Source organism: Sparus aurata, chromosome 24 (genome assembly GCF_900880675.1).
Source record: "Sparus aurata chromosome 24, fSpaAur1.1, whole genome shotgun sequence".
Taxonomy (NCBI): domain Eukaryota; kingdom Metazoa; phylum Chordata; class Actinopteri; order Spariformes; family Sparidae; genus Sparus; species Sparus aurata.
In genome coordinates this window covers 3,862,612-3,880,429 of record NC_044210.1, presented here as the reverse complement: position 1 = coordinate 3,880,429, position 17,818 = coordinate 3,862,612, and the positions used below count along the sequence as shown (strand labels likewise).

Below are 17,818 nucleotides of genomic sequence, written 5' to 3'. Positions count from 1 at the left end.
ACATCCAAAATAAAGAAATGACGAGCTTTTGTAGCGCTTTAACTTTTCACTTCAGACAAGCCACTGCCATAAACCACAAGGGGCTGCTGGTCAGTTAATAATAAACATCAGTTGCTGACAGTGTCTGAAAAAGTGTGCATGTAACAACAGGAGGGGAGCTCAGAGATTACTTTTCAACTGTTGGATTTAAAAAGTGGATTTATCTTCACTCCTGTTTATCGGCACGACTGCAGCAGTGATCCGTGGAGGTGACCTCCATTTGTCCGGTGTTTCTGTTCTGTAATGTTGACTGCCGACTGGAGCTGGAGGGGAAATGTACTTTACTTTATGAACGTATATGTGAAGAGAGGACACGGGAGGAAGAAGAGAGACAACCAGAGTCTCCGCTGAGTGCTGAGCTCAGTCAGAGGCGAGTCGTTGCTCGCTAGTTTACAGCTAATGTTCAATAAATGCGACATAAATATAAACAAATGATCCTGCAGTCAAGCTTGCTTTCTGGTGCTGAACACGCCATTAAACAATCCCTACTGCTAATGTTAATCTATCCCTAAATTTATAGCAACAGGCGACTAATTCACATTAAATTCTGGACCGTTTTACAAACTTTAACCAAACTGCTTTTGATTCAGAAACCTAACCACAGACTAAAAGGAAACCCTGAATTCTGGTGTGACGGTCTTAACCACGCCATGCCCCACATCCACCTCAACCACTTTCCTGCGACATCAGCTCGCTTAAAAAATGTATTGTGTCATTCAGTTCAGAGAAATGTGGTGCAGGCAAGACAGATAGTAAAGACGAGAATCAGGAAAAACGTTCAAATCCGTGTCCGTGTACACAAATTCTGTCTATTATATTTCATTTTAATTTCAGGAACTGTTTCTATGCTGGAAATTCACGACCCATCAGCCATGCCGTCCAAGTTAATTTCCCAGAATATTGGAGCGTCCCTAAACAACACTGTGGCATCAACTTCTACATGTCGTGAGTTGAGGGTATGAGATGGCAGCTTTGGAAGGTTCAGAGAAGACTGAATCACAAGTGAAATGTGACATCAGTGACATATTTAAAATGTTGAACTGTGATGGCCTTCATGCCAGTGTGACAGTTGACCAGGCGATCTGAGGTGACAGGCTTTGACTTTACTCCAGCTGAGTCCTTTTCATGACTATTTTTTATTTTTCATAAGGTCCCAAAAGGTGGTCGTGAGAGATTCCAGGCTACCCCTCGCTCTCGCTGACCCTCCTCCACCCCATTTTCTCTGCATCACTGGTCCCGCCGCACACAACAGATGGCTATCGCTGTTCTCGTCACCCCAGTCGAGGCCGGGCCAGGTCCTCTGCTATCTACCAGAGAGAAAGCGGGGAAGGGCAGGGAAGCTCAGGGCTGATGTTGAATTTCACACCCCACGGCCTCGGGATTAGTAAACCTGGAGCTGAAGGACACAGGTGGAGGTGGAGGGTGGATGGTTGGTGCTGTCTACTGATGCCTAACAAACAGGGTATGTCTCTGCACACTGCAAACTTACTGCTTATGCTCTCAGCTGTGATTAACTGTGACAGGTAGCACATTAATGAACATGCCATTTATTTTGTAGTCCAGTGATAGTCGCTTTCCTGTTGTTGTGGATGCAGGGTGTGAAGTGCTTAGTCATCACTGATTTATGGACCAACGATGTTGATGCCATCCGATCCAAAGATACGCCACAGATCTAAATTTAAAGACCTTCATGTGACTAAATCTCTGCTGCAGTGCTTTTCTTGTGACTTGCAGTGTTTTGAAGGGAGTTTTCGCTGCAGGTTTTCGCATAAATCCTCTGAATCCAGACAGAACTGATTTCTCTGCTCAGCATACTGATTTAAAAAAAAAAAACACAGCTTTCACTACCTCTGCCGTACTGCTGGAGAGGCCCGTGCTACAGTTGTTTGTCTATGAGGAGAAGATGGTATAAGAGTGACTGGACACAGAGACACAGAGACAATGCACACCTAAAGAACTTAAACAGACGTTCAAAAAGTGTAATATAAATGTCTAAATGGGCTCCGAGCAAATATTACTAAAATCTTGTAATTCCTAGGGTTACATCCAAAAATCCAAGGTAGCTCCAAAAATATAGGGGGCAGTACAGCGCCAGAGTGGCAACACTATCATGCACACTTTACTTGTTATCTTGTATATTCAAATCCATGCACAAACCAGATTTTTGTTCACCAATTTGTTCGACGTCAGTATAGAGAGGGTTCTAACTCGGCTCTGGAGGTTAGGCCTGAAGGGGGAGGATGTGGGATCTTTTCTTTTGGATTGTTTTAATAATGTAGCTTGCTTTTGCTAGTTTCTGTGATTTCACCAACCAACAGCCTCAAGTTGAGAATCTAAAGACGTCTTCCATCACTGCGATGTGTAGTCACTAGTAGTCTCTTCAGCAGTGGACAGCTGGAATCCAGTCACTGAAGCGGCCTTCGTGTAACCAGTTAATTTACCAGTTATGTGAGGAAACTGGTTCACGGTATTTGCTGTTCACTGCTCTTCAATTTCACTGTTGTTGCAATTAATTGATTTCCTTTTGATGCGGAAGATCTGACACCTGACAGGAGAATGTTACGTGGGCAAACACGTTCATCTTTATTAGCCTCAGATTGGAGGTTCTGTCACGGCTCATCTGATGTAAGCTGATAACACGAGTGTATTTTAAATACAGATCTGTCCTATAATGTGCCTTAAATTAAAAGTCAATATTAGCAAAGCAATGACAGTGGGTCCAGTGGTTAGAGGAAGGTTGTGTGTGTGTGTGTGTGTGTGTGTGTGTGTGTGTGTGTGTGTGTGGGTTAGGAGCCCCCAGCGGAGCTCACAACCCTGAGACTTTGGGTTTCAGAGGAGAGTCGGGGTTATCAGCAGAGCTTCAGGCCAAACCCCGGCTGCAGGCGGGAGGGAGGAGGAGTTGGGGCGGTGGGGAAGGAGGAGGGTAAGGGGAGGTAGGGGGCTGTATCAACTCCTCCACATCACAGAGCGGCGGCTGTTTGCCAGACAGAGATCTGCGGCTGCGGTTTTGGGCCGACAGACACATCCCTTAGCGGCGGCGTGCCGTACACGCCTCACAGAGCACATCGGCTTATACCTCGTCTGAAATTCACTTTTGCTCCCAGTAGATTAAACTCACACTTCAGTTCATCTCACAACACCCCGCTTAGCAGGGACACGGAAATGATGGGCTTCTTACTCGCCCTGCATGCAAAGTATGTACAACAGCTCCATTTTCTTACACATTAATACTGTTTACCACACTCTCCATGAATAACTGTTAGGCTAAATTGAATATTCCCGAGTGGGATAAAAAGGATGAAACATCGCAGTGCACCTGCTGCTTCGGCTTCTCGCGGCGATCGCTAAAATATGAATAAATGAGAGGATTAGGCGCACTTGAGTTTTGCGGCTAGTGAAAATATTAGCAGACGTCTGCAATCATGAAGAGAGCCAATGAAGCAGGGTGGAACAGAAATGACTTGAGCTGGAGAGCTGGTGTGTGCGCCTCGGGACAGAGCTTATGAGCGAACACAGGCCCAGGCAGGGAAGCTACGACAACGGCTCAATACTACATGTCTGACATTTGCGACGTCAGGATGGAAATGTTCCTGCAAAGTGCATCAAAGCCAAGTTCTTATGAGGTGAATCATTTGACTAATGTCTGCCACAGTGTGATGATGTGAATGCTGTGAGGAGTTTGCAGGCTTTCTGTCGGGATCCGCAGACTCTGTAATCAGTGTTGATTCATTCAGAGAGGAGTCATAAAATCACACTTGAGAAAAGAGTGATATATTGTTTTTCTGACTGTCTTCAAATGAAAACACCATTCAAAAGGTTTTGTTTGTATTTGCGCGAGTTCACCTTCTGAGTAGCCACCCTTCTACCTTCAAATGCTGCTCTAATCACCACTCCCTCCCTCAAAGCATGCTTATTTACTTATGGATATTTATAATTCTGACTTTGTACTGTTCATTTATTAATATTATCTTTCTCAGTTTGAATATCTTTGACAAAACTATAAAGGCTCTGATTTGCTTCTAATCTACAAAGTAATTAGTAGCTAGTAAAGTTGTCAAATAAATATAAGTAAAAAGTATGATATTTATCTCCAAACTGTAGTGGAGTGAAAGTACAGTACGTGAATAAATGTACCTAGCTACACCTGATTCCACTGACCCGTGCAGAACACATGTTTAACACTACAGGAGACACAGATCCACATGGAGCTGACAGCCAGTCCTTTTATTAGTTTTATTATCCTGTACTTGTGATACAGATATGGGTCAGAACAAGTAACAACTTTCATCACAGCACAGAAACAGATTTGGACTCGAGGATGGGGCTGTGAGCAAATGTTGCACTACAGTTCATGACTTTCTACCAGTATTGATAGAAGCAAGTCAGGGTGGCTCTAAAGAATAGAGTAAAGAGTAAATAAGTAATAAGACCCACGGTCCTCATCAGGTGCTTACTAACAATCATAATAGTATATGTGTTTAAAATAGCATCATAAACATGTTTATTGTTAAACTATAAGAGACATTTGAGTTTAACTAACTCACCTATAATGACAACATTAACCTTTACTTTGCTTTTTTGTTGCTTTATTAAGATGAATAAATACTCTGTTATGGTCACACTGGCAGTTAATTATACAGCTGCTGGATCTGAAGTGAGTACTATGTTAATAAATCCCTTATTATGCACTCTAGATTGAAGAAAAATACTAAGAGACCAACAAAACTTATGACAAAGAGCCGATCCATCACCCAGAGAACTGGGCACAATAAGAGGTCATTCTAAAATATGTAGTTTTACCTTGAAAGACATTAATAAGGTTCTGACTATAGCTTTAAAGTAGTAGAAGTAACACGTTGAATGGATCTATTCACATAGAGACTTGTTCCCCACTGAGCATGTGCGGGATGCTCAGGACTGACACGTACAGCAGCTTGTCCTGCTACCTGCCATTATCCGCAAATGTAGTCACGCCGTCTTCAGTGCACCTGTGAACCTGCCATGTGAGGTTCATAGTTCAGCATCTAATGAAACGTCCTTTTCAAGATAAAACCGCACATTTTAGAGCGTCCTCCTATTGTGACCTGTGCACTAAGCATGCTGTTCACACCTGTCAGGTGGATGGATTACGTTGAAAAGGGAGAGGTTCTCACTAAATCTGATGGAAATAATAATCTTGCATGCATAAAAAACAGTCTTGAATCGTTTACTTCAACTTGGGAAAAGTGTGAAAAACCAGTGGAGCATGTACGTTTGTGTTAAATGTAAATGAGATAGTTTGTGTCCCGCTGTTGCTCTTGTCCTTTAAAAGAGACGCGTAACCGTTTTTAAATCTGATTTAAATGAAGAAGACTGTATGCAGTCGACCTTTAGTATGAAAGAACTAGCTCAAAGAAATTAATCAACAAAAAGTTTTTATATGACATATCATAACATGGACAGCTGTTATCATATTTCATCACATTTTCACCTTTACTGAGACATTACACTTAAATCACTTATTTTTTTGTTTCAGTGTCAAATATTATTCTTTGAATAATCAAGACATGTTATAGTATGACAAAAATATTGATTATATATTAACAGTAGGGGTGTGCCAAAATATCGATACTACGATATATCGCGATTTTGTCTTGAGGTACGTTATTGATACACTGGTGCTAAATATCGATATTAAAAAACGTAAAAAAAAAAATAATAAAAATGTTTTTTTTTTGGCCCACCACCACCCCTCTTCGGAGGACAGCTTTATCTTTATTCAAACATAGGTATACAACCAAATAAAATTTTAAAAATGGTTTAAGTAGCTCTGAAACCCACACATATAGATATTTAATGATAGTTGTAGTCAGTGTGTGTGTTAAGAACAGTCACTGTGCAATATACTCTTTGTTTACTTGGCTGTCATTCATGTGAAATTGATTGACAATGTTTTGTAATTCCTGTGAAATGGATTCAGTGCAGTCAATAAATTCTGAATTTCTTCAGTGACACAGATATCGTGATGTATCGTGGATGAAATTTCTTGCAATATATCGATTATCGCAGAATCGCTGTATCGTGATATTATCGTTATCGTGGGCAAAATATCGTGATAGTATCGTATCGCGAGGTACCTGGTGATACCCAGCCCTACTTAACAGTGTATTATATTTTATGTCATATAGTTAAAAAAGCAATAAAAAACATTTTAAGTCCAGTCGACTGAGTTTTGATGTAGAAATGTTATTCACCACCTAAATCCAGCATCAATTACCTCTGAAACATATCCATTAAAGTTGATGTCTATGGAACGACCATGAAAAAAGGTAACACTTTATATATTTATATATAAATAAGTGGCAAATTAATAGTTAATTAAACTTTAATTAGTAGTTATTTCATTGTTATAAACCTTTTTTAAGCTACTCTGACAGTTTAAAATCATAAATTGCAGCTTCACAATAGAGAATTGCTTAATAAATGGTTTATATATCTATCAACTTAAGTTCACTTAACTATACATTAAGCATGTATTAATGATGATTATCATAAAGTGTTACCGAAAAAGGACAAAACCACAGAGGAGAGACGAGATCAGTTAAAAGTGAAATGTCAGATACCTCAGTATTACTTCAGTTTTCTCTCCAGCACATTAATGTAGAGCAAAGAGTCATCACAACATGAACAACACAAGCAACTCTGAAACTGACCGATCAGTTTCAAAGAGGAGCCCTCAGGGATTCATCTGACCTTCTGTGATGACAATCAAACAGAACTAACACAATCGCCCCAATGGCAGCACAGTTCTGAAGTCACTCTCGTCTCCTGACACTCAAACAGACAGACAGACAGACAGCCTGACAGACAGACAGACAGACAGCAGAGCAGAGCAGCAGGTACAGTGCAGAGGAATACCTTTGCGCTCGCAGCGTTTCTTCCTCCTCCTCTTGAACCTGCGGCGGATCAGGCAGTAGTAGGCTGCCGTGGTGGGAGAACTGTCCACCAGTAAAGCCATAGCTCAGCCTCACAGACGCTCGCTGATCTGTCCCTTCAGCTGCCCTGCGGGCTCTGATGTGTTCCTGATGCTCAGTGCAGACAGAGTGCGCCTATACAACTTTGGACAAGGGGGGGGGGGCAGCCAGTCTACCATGAAGCAGGCACAGAGCTGTTGGCACAATGACTCGCTGTGGTAAATGGCTGTCAGATAAATGGGCTGGGATGTCTACTGGTCTCCTGCTCCTCCCTCCTCTGTCTGTCTCTGGCTTCTCTCTCCTCCTCTCTCTCCACCCATTCTCAAATCCACACTCTGGGCTATGATGAACTTGGCAAGCACTCTTGAAAAATAATTGTCCTTTTTGAATATGGATCTGACACTGCATGAGACCAGTGTTTAGAGTGGCTGTCAATGTGCTATCATTGGGAAGGACAGCGTGAACACTGAAGGAAGCACTGTTCAGCAACAGAAGCTACTTCAATACAGTCTGATATGTTTTGTCAAAGTGTTCATCGGAAATCAAACGTGTGATTGCTTTGTGATCATAGGGACCTGCTTTAGTTAAAAAATGCATTCAATTAGGAATGTCATGGTGTGCGTACACAAAAGGCTCTGGGGAAAAAGGGAATGCAAAAGACATTAGATTGGCTGAAAAAATAAAACAAGAGAGTATATTTTAGAATGTCTAAATTCAAGATTTATGGAATCAGATTTTTCATCAGGATCCAACTAAATACTAAAACCTAATTTTTCATCAATACCCACACATTTCTTACTGAGAAATTCACAAAAATGTGGAAATACACCCTATCTCACAATGTTAAAGAAAGTGAGAAAAATTATTGGATGCGTCCCTTCATCAGAATCTGCCCCAAAAGTTAATGAGGTCTATTCTGGAACGAGACCCATCCTCCATCCAAGTTAATCAACCAACCAACATAACCAACAAACATATCAACCAACCAACCAACCAACAAACATATCAACCAACCAACAAACATATCAACCAACCAACCAACCAACCAACAAACATATCAACCAACCAACAAACATATCAACCAACCAACCAACCAACCAACCAACAAACATATCAACCAACCAACAAACATATCAACCAACCAACCAACCAACCAACATATCAACCAACCAACAAACATATCAACCAACCAACCAACCAACCAACATATCAACCAACCAACAAACATATCAACCAACCAACCAACCAACACCAACCAGCCAAACCACAAACCAAAAAAACGACAAACCAACCAACCAAGCAGCCATCCATTCAACAAAACAACTAATCAACCAACCAGACACAGGTGGTAACATAACCTCCTTGACGAAGGTAATGAACCTAGCTTAGCTTGTGTTGGCCAATCAAATACAGACAATGGGACACTGCTGGTAAGAACTTGGTAACATTAAAGGTGTAATGCTACTGTGTTAACAGAGATTGTCCAGGTGAAGGATAAAATGACTGTGGAAAAGTTTGAAGAGTCATAAAATCCCATCTTGACCATATAGGACAACAGTATGAGCAGCTTATTACGACCCATCTTTAAGTTTCTTGTTAAGTTGCGACCTCTAGTGGTTGTTGCAATTATCATAACAGCAAAGGAAGAAGTCAGCTGACATAGTATAAGGAGTGAAAGGGTCTCGATAGGGAGGAGGATGGGGTGGACAGATGGGTCAGACACAGAACTTTCACCGAGAAGATGTTCATGTCCCGTATGAAAACAGAAGCCAACAAGGAGTTCTTTTAAATGACGTGATGCAGTTAGCGTACATCAGGTATATAATGTAGCTAATGGGTCTATTTGGGAGTCTGAGGCAATCAACCTATTCAGTTGTTTCCACATTAGCTGCCAGCTAATGTGGCTTTAAAACTGCTGTTTTTCAGTGTAAATGGATGTTACTACATTGCTTACTTCAACAGTAAAGTTAGCAAGAAAAAATCACAGAATATGAAGTGATGATACAACATCTCCAAAGGAGGATAATTTTACTCTGTGTACTGGTGTACGTTAGCAGATTTGAGGCAATTTCAACAATTCATCTAGGTAACAACATGTCGATGAAGGTTCTCAGTCGTCCAGGTCATGGAAAAGGTGCTGTATCACAGGCAACCGGACGTGTTTCAGATTCTTAAAGACGTTTCACCTCTCATCCAAGAGGCTTCTTCAGTTCTAACTTACTGGAGGGGAGTTGCAGGCTTTTAATCTCTGTGTGGGAGTGTCTTCACAGAGTCATCTTCTTAAATGTGTGCTGCACAGTCCAAGAAGGGCAGACTGCCTCCACTGAGTGGCGTTATGGGAAATGCAGGATGGAGCTTTATCCATACAGTGGCGTCAAAGTCAGAATGTCTTCGTCTTTATGTAATCAGCTGTTCAGACAAGTTTGAAAGCAAAGTGTGAAGTGATGCTGCGACAGCCGGAAAGTCAACACTGCCCCCTTGTGGGCCCCCTTGTACAGTGACTGTAACATCAGAGCTGAGCAGACACTCGCAGCGCCTTCCCTTCATTAGCCAAGTATTATGATGATGATGATTATTAGTGGAGAAATTAAGATTAAACTTTAATGATCCCCTTGGGGAGACAGGCAGAGGCACAGGTGGAACTAATGATATTAATAACGGCTGTGTTCTCCTTCAGGTGTTCCAGTTCAGGACCCCTGGTGTCGTGCCGAACAGAGACATCATTTATGTTATTAGTCACACCTGTGCTTTTTCCCTCCACGACAGGAGGGCAAGATCTGCACTGAGACACACAGACTGGCTCCTAAAAGTCCAACAGACAGGCTTAAATATATAGAAGCTAACTGGCAGGAGATATACAAGACCCTGCAAGGTACACATATAGCACACAGCAGTTAATATCGTCATATCAATAAGAGATTTTGATGCAGAAATGTGAGATATTTTATCTTTAAAGAGGTGTTTTATCAATTTTACATGCAAACGTCCCTTAGTAGTCACGAGGAGTACATCTGGCCTGCAGACACAGTTGTATGAAGTCTTCGGTGTCTCTAGAGGAGTGTCGTCAAGTAAGAGGAGAGACATCCTGAGCTCCAAATGTGTTTGAAGGCACTGATGGAATGTAACTAGGTACCTGTACATGCACAGTTACCTATAATCTGTCATCAGTAACGTAATCCAAGTATCACAATATTGAAGCAATTTAACTTGATTACTTTCAGTTACTTCTGGATGATCTCAATAACAAACAAATAAAGTCAGGAGAAAATAAGTGTCACTACGATTACTTTGATTTAATCTTGTCTGTGAGAAGACACACTTGTATCTGGTTTCACTAAAGCCAACAGTGATTTACCCTAATAACCCTAACCCAGTTATTCATTTCAAAATTGTAATCTCTTAGTAACGTAGTATGTATAAGTATGTATTCCGCTACTCCAGAACCCTGCAAAGTACATATACTCAAGCATTGTATTCAAGTGCAATTTTGAGGTATTTGTACTTGATGATTTCCATTTTCTGTTACTCTATACTTGCACCCCACTACATTATGGGGGTAAATGTTGCGCTTTTTACTCCACTACATTTTTTTGATTATTTAACTTTTACTAGTTAACTTGCAGAATGCACGCTACATCAGAGCCGAGGTAGTGCTTTATCAAACTCATTTATCTCGACTGCAATCAGATTAAAAAACAACACTGCTTTTTTTTAAATAAATAAATAGTGTTTTTTTTTTGGTTTTTTTTTCTTTTTTCTTTGTATGTCACTTGTAAAAGATGTTTGTTTGCTTCTTGTGTCCTCGTGATCTGTATTTACTGTTTTAATGTAATAAAAAAGAGGGAAAAAAAAAGGAAAAAAAAAAAACAAAAAAAAAAAAACAACACTGCTTCCAATAATCAGAAAAAAGCTGAATATCATAGGTGATGATCGGTCGACCCACAGTAAACGGTATATTGATATCTGTAAATATATCTATAATTTACTTCTATTTGTGCTTTTGATACTTGTGTACATTTAATATCAGATACTTGAAGACTTAAAACACTCTTTTGACCCTTTATGTTTATGTGACTACTACTAATTTGCTTTAGTGCCTCTTCAGCATTCCATGTAAACGCAGACAGACAGTAGAAACAGACAGGCAGAGCCAACCTACCTGCTTTATGTCTTCTTTAGAGGCTGGCAGGGCTTCACTACTGCTGCGCTCTGAAATAAAGGAAACCGTCATGTCATTTTAGGATTAAACAGCAGTTCACATACTCCGTATTATTAATAAAGGATTATAGAAGGCAAGATGTAGAGGTGAGGATGAGGTCGGAATGTGCATCAGCGCTCAAGTTTTGACGTAGAAGCTGAGGTGGCAGTGAGCGGCCTGCAGGGGGAGCTGCTGTACTTTACATCTCCACACTGAAGGAGCAGATTGGAGCGTATATCATCTCGCTCTTCCCACACTGCTCCCTCTCCTCCCACTCCTCTGCGCATCTTGGCATTCATCACAGCTGAAGGAGCTTGTTAGCGGAAAAAGGAGCACATTCAAATGATTCGACGTGGAGGGAAAAAGAAGAAGCGGCGCGGCGAGGGCCGATGAGACGGAGACAGCCGCAGAGGTCGAGTTCAAAGATTACAATTGGCTGATGCTCAGAGGAAGTCTCACAGCTCGGGGAAACCTTCAGGGTGTCACCACATTTTATTCAATTAGTTCAGTTTAATCACGCAGAAGAAAAGACTTTTTGATGTCTAATTTAATTTTTAAATACTGTCTTTCAAGTTCAGACCGATCACTGACGTGAACAAATCAAACAGGAGAGGAAGCCTCGCAGGGTGGGGACGCTGGGGACCTTCCCCGACCAGGTCCTCAGGGTGCCGCTGGCTTTGGCGGCTCCTGTTTTAGAGCTTTCCGAAACCCAGCATTGACTTGTTTGACTTGTTGTATCAATGACTGACTGAGATTTTAGTCACAAAATCAACCTCACAAAAAAAAAAAAAAAAACCTGATTCTGTAGAAGTCTTCGGTATGGCCTACATGGGACTACATCTCCCAGTTAGCTGGAGCGTGAGTCACTTAAGATGACAGAATGAGGATCACGACCTAAGTGTGTGTGGGTCTGTGCGCCTCATAGAGCAAGCAGAGACGGGATGAATGAACTTTCCCATCCGTCCCCTCTGTCCTCACACACTTACACAATCTATTCGTTTCTCTCTCTGGTGTGTCTTTCCCATTCGGTCGTTCTCCTCTCCATCTTCTCTGGGAATGACACACCACCAGCAGTGTCATTAAATCATTTTCACTCCTGATAGAGATGCCTGGTCACCAAAGTGAGACAGCCACCTAAAAGCTGGGCTCATTAGCAGTTTTGAATCCTTGGATTTAGGTAATTAAAGCTCGTGTGAGGAAGACTTTGACGTGTCTCTGCTTAAGCATCAAAAGACACAGTGGACCAAATCTGTCTCTGGGATTCTGCCTGTTGGAGTTATTTGTCTGTTTTTAGTTTTGATTTCAACGAGTCATATGTTTTGTTTGATTATTCCAGATGTAGATTATAGCCCCATAACATTTTCTTTTGCTAGTTATTTGTTAAATCTATTGATTTCCTTCTTTGTCACATTCAGTTTTGTCCAGTTAATATTTAGTTTAGTTTATTTTTTTTTATGCAGGAATTTGGGGGAACACTGTGAGCACCCGGGGTCATATAGGCAGAAGTTTGTGTTTAGGACCATGATGCACCTGGGTGAGCCTTGGTTATTTTTTTTAAATACTAGTTGTTAAATACGGGTCACAACTCTCGTTAATGGGAGGTTATAGCAACCTTCTTTTTTTTTTTTTCCTTCCAACAATGATTCTAAATGAGCTTTTTTAATGATGAAGCTCAGCCGCCTGCATGATTCCACCTCGGTTACAGCAGAGACGGTGCACATCGTGAGCCCACGTGCACGCACTCCACCCCTGGTGCCCACACACAGGGGATCAAACGAAGAGTGTGTGCTGCTTGGTTTGGAATACTGCACTCAAACTGAAGCAACACACACATACACACAATCACCATCTGTCCTCTCCTCCCAACGCTAACAGAGCCGTGACTCCAGCAGCACTTTTAATCGAAGGTGACTCAAATCAAAGACGGCGATCACAGGCACGGCTGTGATTAAGACGAGCTGCAGGTCTGAATCAAAGGAAATGGTGGAGAGGGGAGCAGATACGTGTTTGGACGGGAACATGACAACCAGCAGCAGGAGCCAAGGTCGCACAGCGTGAACACAGAGCGTCACTGTGGACTCACTTTACTGTCCATTACGCAACGGCAACACAATTACACTGTAAAAAAAATTCTGTAGAATTTACGGTAAAATACTGGCAGCTGTGGTTGCCAGAACTTTACCGTAGAAAATACGGTCACAATGTAACTGTAAATTTCACATTAGAGAACTGTTATTTGTTTACGGTAATTTGCTGTAAAAATAACAGTTATCATATAAACCTGTTTACGGTAAATTCTTTTAAAAATAACATGTATACTGTAAACCTAATTACAGTCCATCAGTGAAAAAACACGGTAAAACTGTAAGATATATTACGGTATTTTATTGCAAAGTTCAACTACGGTAAAATACTGGCAGCTGTGGTTGCCAGAATTTCACCGTAAAAAATATGGTACAACACACATGGAATTACAGTTTGTTGGCATAGATTTTACAGTCAGCAAATGCAAATGGTAAATTATAAAGGAAATAACCAATTAAGCCCATTGTAAACCAAAGTACAGACTATAATTGATAAACTTTAAGAACATCTCTTTGCATATACACATTCTCTTTGAAAAACAGAACTTGTCTAGTATACTCACAAGGCAGTGTTGACATCTTCAAAAGACAGAAATAAACGTCATGAAAAAAGGAGCCACTTGCCCTGTGTTGATCAACACTAATGAGTCACTGAGTCCAGACTTGGCTGAAGAGGGCTCTTATCATGGACATGGTGTTCAAGAAACTGGAACTTAAAGCATTCAGCAGTCACCAGTTCTGCTTGAAGACTCATGTGTTGTCCATCTGGTGTCCACTGTAGACTGGCATGATCCTCTCTGCAGCCAGAAAAAAGAAACAAAGCAAAGGTTAGATTGATGCAGTGCCTGAGCATGATGCCTACAGAGATAAATTCAGCCTTCTGCTGTTAAACTGAGCTCCAATGAGCTATACATAGAATGAAACCAGTACTCTGGAATATAGTTTTGCAGGTCATCAGGAGTATTTCATTTATTTTATTGTATTAGTGTGAAAAGTAGAAACAGTCACTTTTCAGGACTAAGTGATCATCACTATTTGTTTCACCCTTGTCGAATTGCAGCCTAAATCCTGAATCCTGTCCATAATACTGATTTTTTTTTTCTACTGTATGTTTGTATGAAGCTGTTGGCACCGTTCACTTGAGGGAGATCGATTGAGTGTAGTTTGAGTTGTGCTTGCATCTACTCATTTGCTACACTGACATAAACCATAGCTTACCTCTAATTAGCCTTGACAAGACTGGTGTTTGAGTCACTGGGTCCAGACTTGACTGAAGACAGGTGGGACAGAGTCTCATACAGACATGTTACAGTGTTAAGGAAACTGGAACTTTGGGCAGGTGTTGTCATCATTCCTGCTTGAAAATTCACCAGCAGTCTTCAATCAGGTGTTTACTGTGGACTGGCATGAATCTCACTGCAACCAGACAAAGAAAGACAACAAAGAAAACATTGTTAATGATAATAATGATAATTATTATTATATAGCACTTACACTGTTGCAAAGTGCTTCCCGCAACAACAACAACAAAAAACAAAACATTAATTTAAGAAGTTGGAACAGAAAAAAAATTAAATGGTGAATGAAGAGTAGGTTTAAAAAATCTCATAAAAAGGCCATCCTATAAATATGATTTCAGGAGGCGCTTAAAACAGTTAACAGATTTAGCAGATCTAATAGATTGAGAGAGACTGAGGGAGAAACTGTGGAGAGTGACTACAGCTGAAAACACACAATCCTTTGGATTTGACATCGAATCAGTGATTTTGATTTTTTTAAGGATAGTTCCGAGGATTTACCCTTAAGGAACTCCAGATAACAGGGTAGTAGACATATATGGGAGACATAATTATTGATGTGGCCATGTAAGTATTTGACAGGTATGAAGAAACAAAAACATTTAATGGCAGCACCAGTTCAGAAGCTAATCTATTTAAATGTACTCACTGAAGATGAGTGCTGATAACGATGACGACGAATCGGAGTACTGGCCATACCGCATTCCTGCAAAGTTGATTGCCTTACATTATCCAGCTGCACCGTGCTGTGGAGAAGGTGAAATTATTTGTTAAAAAATTGTATGGCTAAGGTGTTAAAGGGATCATTCTCACTTGTTATGTTATCTTTGAATTCGCCTAGATCAAGTGTCAATAAATGTTTCCTTCGTAATACATCCAAGTCTCCTTGTATCATCTTTTATTAAGAGTAAACCAGTTTCTCCATTATCAAAGTCTTAACCGACTTGCTACAGAAGTTAACGTTACAGCTAAACATTTTTCTAGCATTAGCAACGTTAGCTGTAGCTAACGTTAGCGACTTCTCAGAGCCCTTAAGTGACTCTTTTATTCGGCAAAAAGCAGATAGTGACATGTCCAGCAACTTTTAAGATATAGCTACCTGAACTCTTCTGCTTGAAAGTCAACTAATAAGAGCTAACGTGGCTCTGCGGCTAGCTAACGTTAATCAGACAGTCTCAATGAGCTGTGAATGTGCTTACCTGAAGAAGAGACTCTGCTCCTGTGGGCGCGAAGAAATGGCGGTGACCTGAAATTTCAAGCTTCCGTTAACTCGCGGTCCTCTCTCTCTCTCTCTCTCTCTCTCTCTCTCTCTCTCTTCTCTCTCTTCTCTGTCTGTCTGTCTGTCTGTCTTGTCTGTCTGTATCTATCTATCTATCTATCTATCTATCTATCTATCTAGCTGTGTGTCTGTGTGTCTGTCTCTCTGTCACAACAACAAACACTGTTCCTGCGGGCGCGAAGCAATGGCGGTGAACTGAAATTCAAAATTTCTAGCTTCCGTTAACTCCGTGGTCATCTCTCTCTTTCTCTCTCTCTCTCTCTGTCTTCTCTCTCTCTCTGTCGTTCTCTGTGTCTCTCTCCTCAATTCAATAAAGCTTTATTGACACGAACAACTACAAACACAACAACGTTTTCATTGTCATGTTTTACATATAATAAAAAAAGGACATGTACAAGAATAAAATAAAAATAGAAATTGTGTTTACACTATACAAAAGAAAGATATAAAATAAAATATACTATTATTTTATGGAAGCCCATTTCCGCCACTTGACAAAAATTATGAGATACTTTGACTTAGTATCTCATAATTATGACTTAGCTATCTCATAATTTTGACTTAGTATCTCATAATTTTTTTTCATCAAGTGGCGGAAATGGACTTCCATATTATTCAAAAAGGATGTGTTAACAATGTTGCAATAAAACTCTATATGATAAACTCTAACGATTGTTGTAGGCCTATGTTTTCCTGTGGGACAATAAAGTTAATCTTATCTTAATTCACTGTGTTTTGACAATAATACAACATTTATAGTTTTCTATTGCATTAAGTGCTTTGTGTCGGCCTGAACAATGCCCCTTAACTGTGATATAATAAGCACATACCACGGCCTGTCATGATGTATTGCTTAAATATACCATACTTTTTAACATTCTACTTTCTATACAAATGATGGTATGATTTAATGGTTTTGTACCGTAAATTTAAACATAAACATCAGCAAAATCTGTAATTCAGACAGAATGATACCGTCAATTTTAGGGTAATTACACGCTTGTGACATTACGGTATTTTACCGTGAATTTAGCAAACTTTTTATAACATTCACAGTAAATTCCATATTTTCTACTTAGTAAGGCCGTAAAATTTAAGTTATTTACTGTTTCTTGATTTACGGTAATTCTTTGTGTAAATAAATTTCTTTAATGTATTTACTACAGTGATATACAATTTCTTATTTTACGGTATTTTACTGTTGCTATTGACAGTTTTTTACCGTAATTTCTACAGACATTTTTTACAGTGTACATCCACTTCATCTGCTCCCCCTTTTCCTCCTCACTCACTCAATTCTTCCTTTTACAGCCTCTGTTCCTTTTAATTAAGTCAATTCAGCTCCATATTCACTACATGCTTCAGTATTTTGCCTCAACAATGCACAAAGATCCCGAAACAGGGGAATTAGCGACGGCTCACCGGACCAAAGCTCCACCGCGAGAAGACAGAGTGGAGCCCAAAATACATCCGCAGGCAAGTATTTGAACTGGACATGTCACACGCACACACACACACATACACACACAGCGGAGATTTTTTTTTTTTTAATTCACATTTCTCTTCTGGACATTTATGCAACTTAGCACATATTTAATTAGATTAGTCTCATCTGCATGTTCAAACATTAATATTTCAGGAAACTTAATACTACAAAAAATGAGGAATGTGATGTCTACTAATTACAGCGTTATCCTATTAAAATGCTTTTTTTTTATATATATATAATAAATGATATTCAAAACTCAATCAACCAGCAAGACTGAATTATTTGGTTGATTTCATTTCTGGCCATTCAAGCTGTTCCTGAGTGAAACACATCAGAACAGAGCGCAGCTGCTGCAGTGAAATAATCAAGACAAGATGCGGAGGGATCGGACATATCCCGTGAGATGAAATCATTTGGTGAAGCTAAGCTAAAAGCAGCACCTCCTGTAAGAGAACATCTCTCTGCAAACTTTGCACAT

At 40.2% G+C, this 17,818-nt stretch overlaps 1 protein-coding gene across 2 annotated transcripts in view; it reads right to left on the bottom strand.

Annotated features, from left to right (window-relative positions):
* The window catches only part of LOC115576861 (double-stranded RNA-specific editase 1-like), a 68,749-nt gene that overhangs the window by 24,580 nt on the left and 26,351 nt on the right, over positions 1–17,818 (bottom strand). The window contains exon 2 of one of the 2 annotated variants that reach the window (XM_030409457.1): positions 11,152–11,201. Coding sequence is in view for 1 of the 2 variants with exons in the window: in XM_030409456.1 (XP_030265316.1) it covers positions 6,937–7,036 (100 nt within the window). In the remaining variant the exon portion in view is untranslated. Of the gene's footprint in view, positions 1–6,936; positions 7,251–11,151; positions 11,202–17,818 lie in introns of those variants that run through there. The other variant, XM_030409456.1, reaches the window with a different exon arrangement.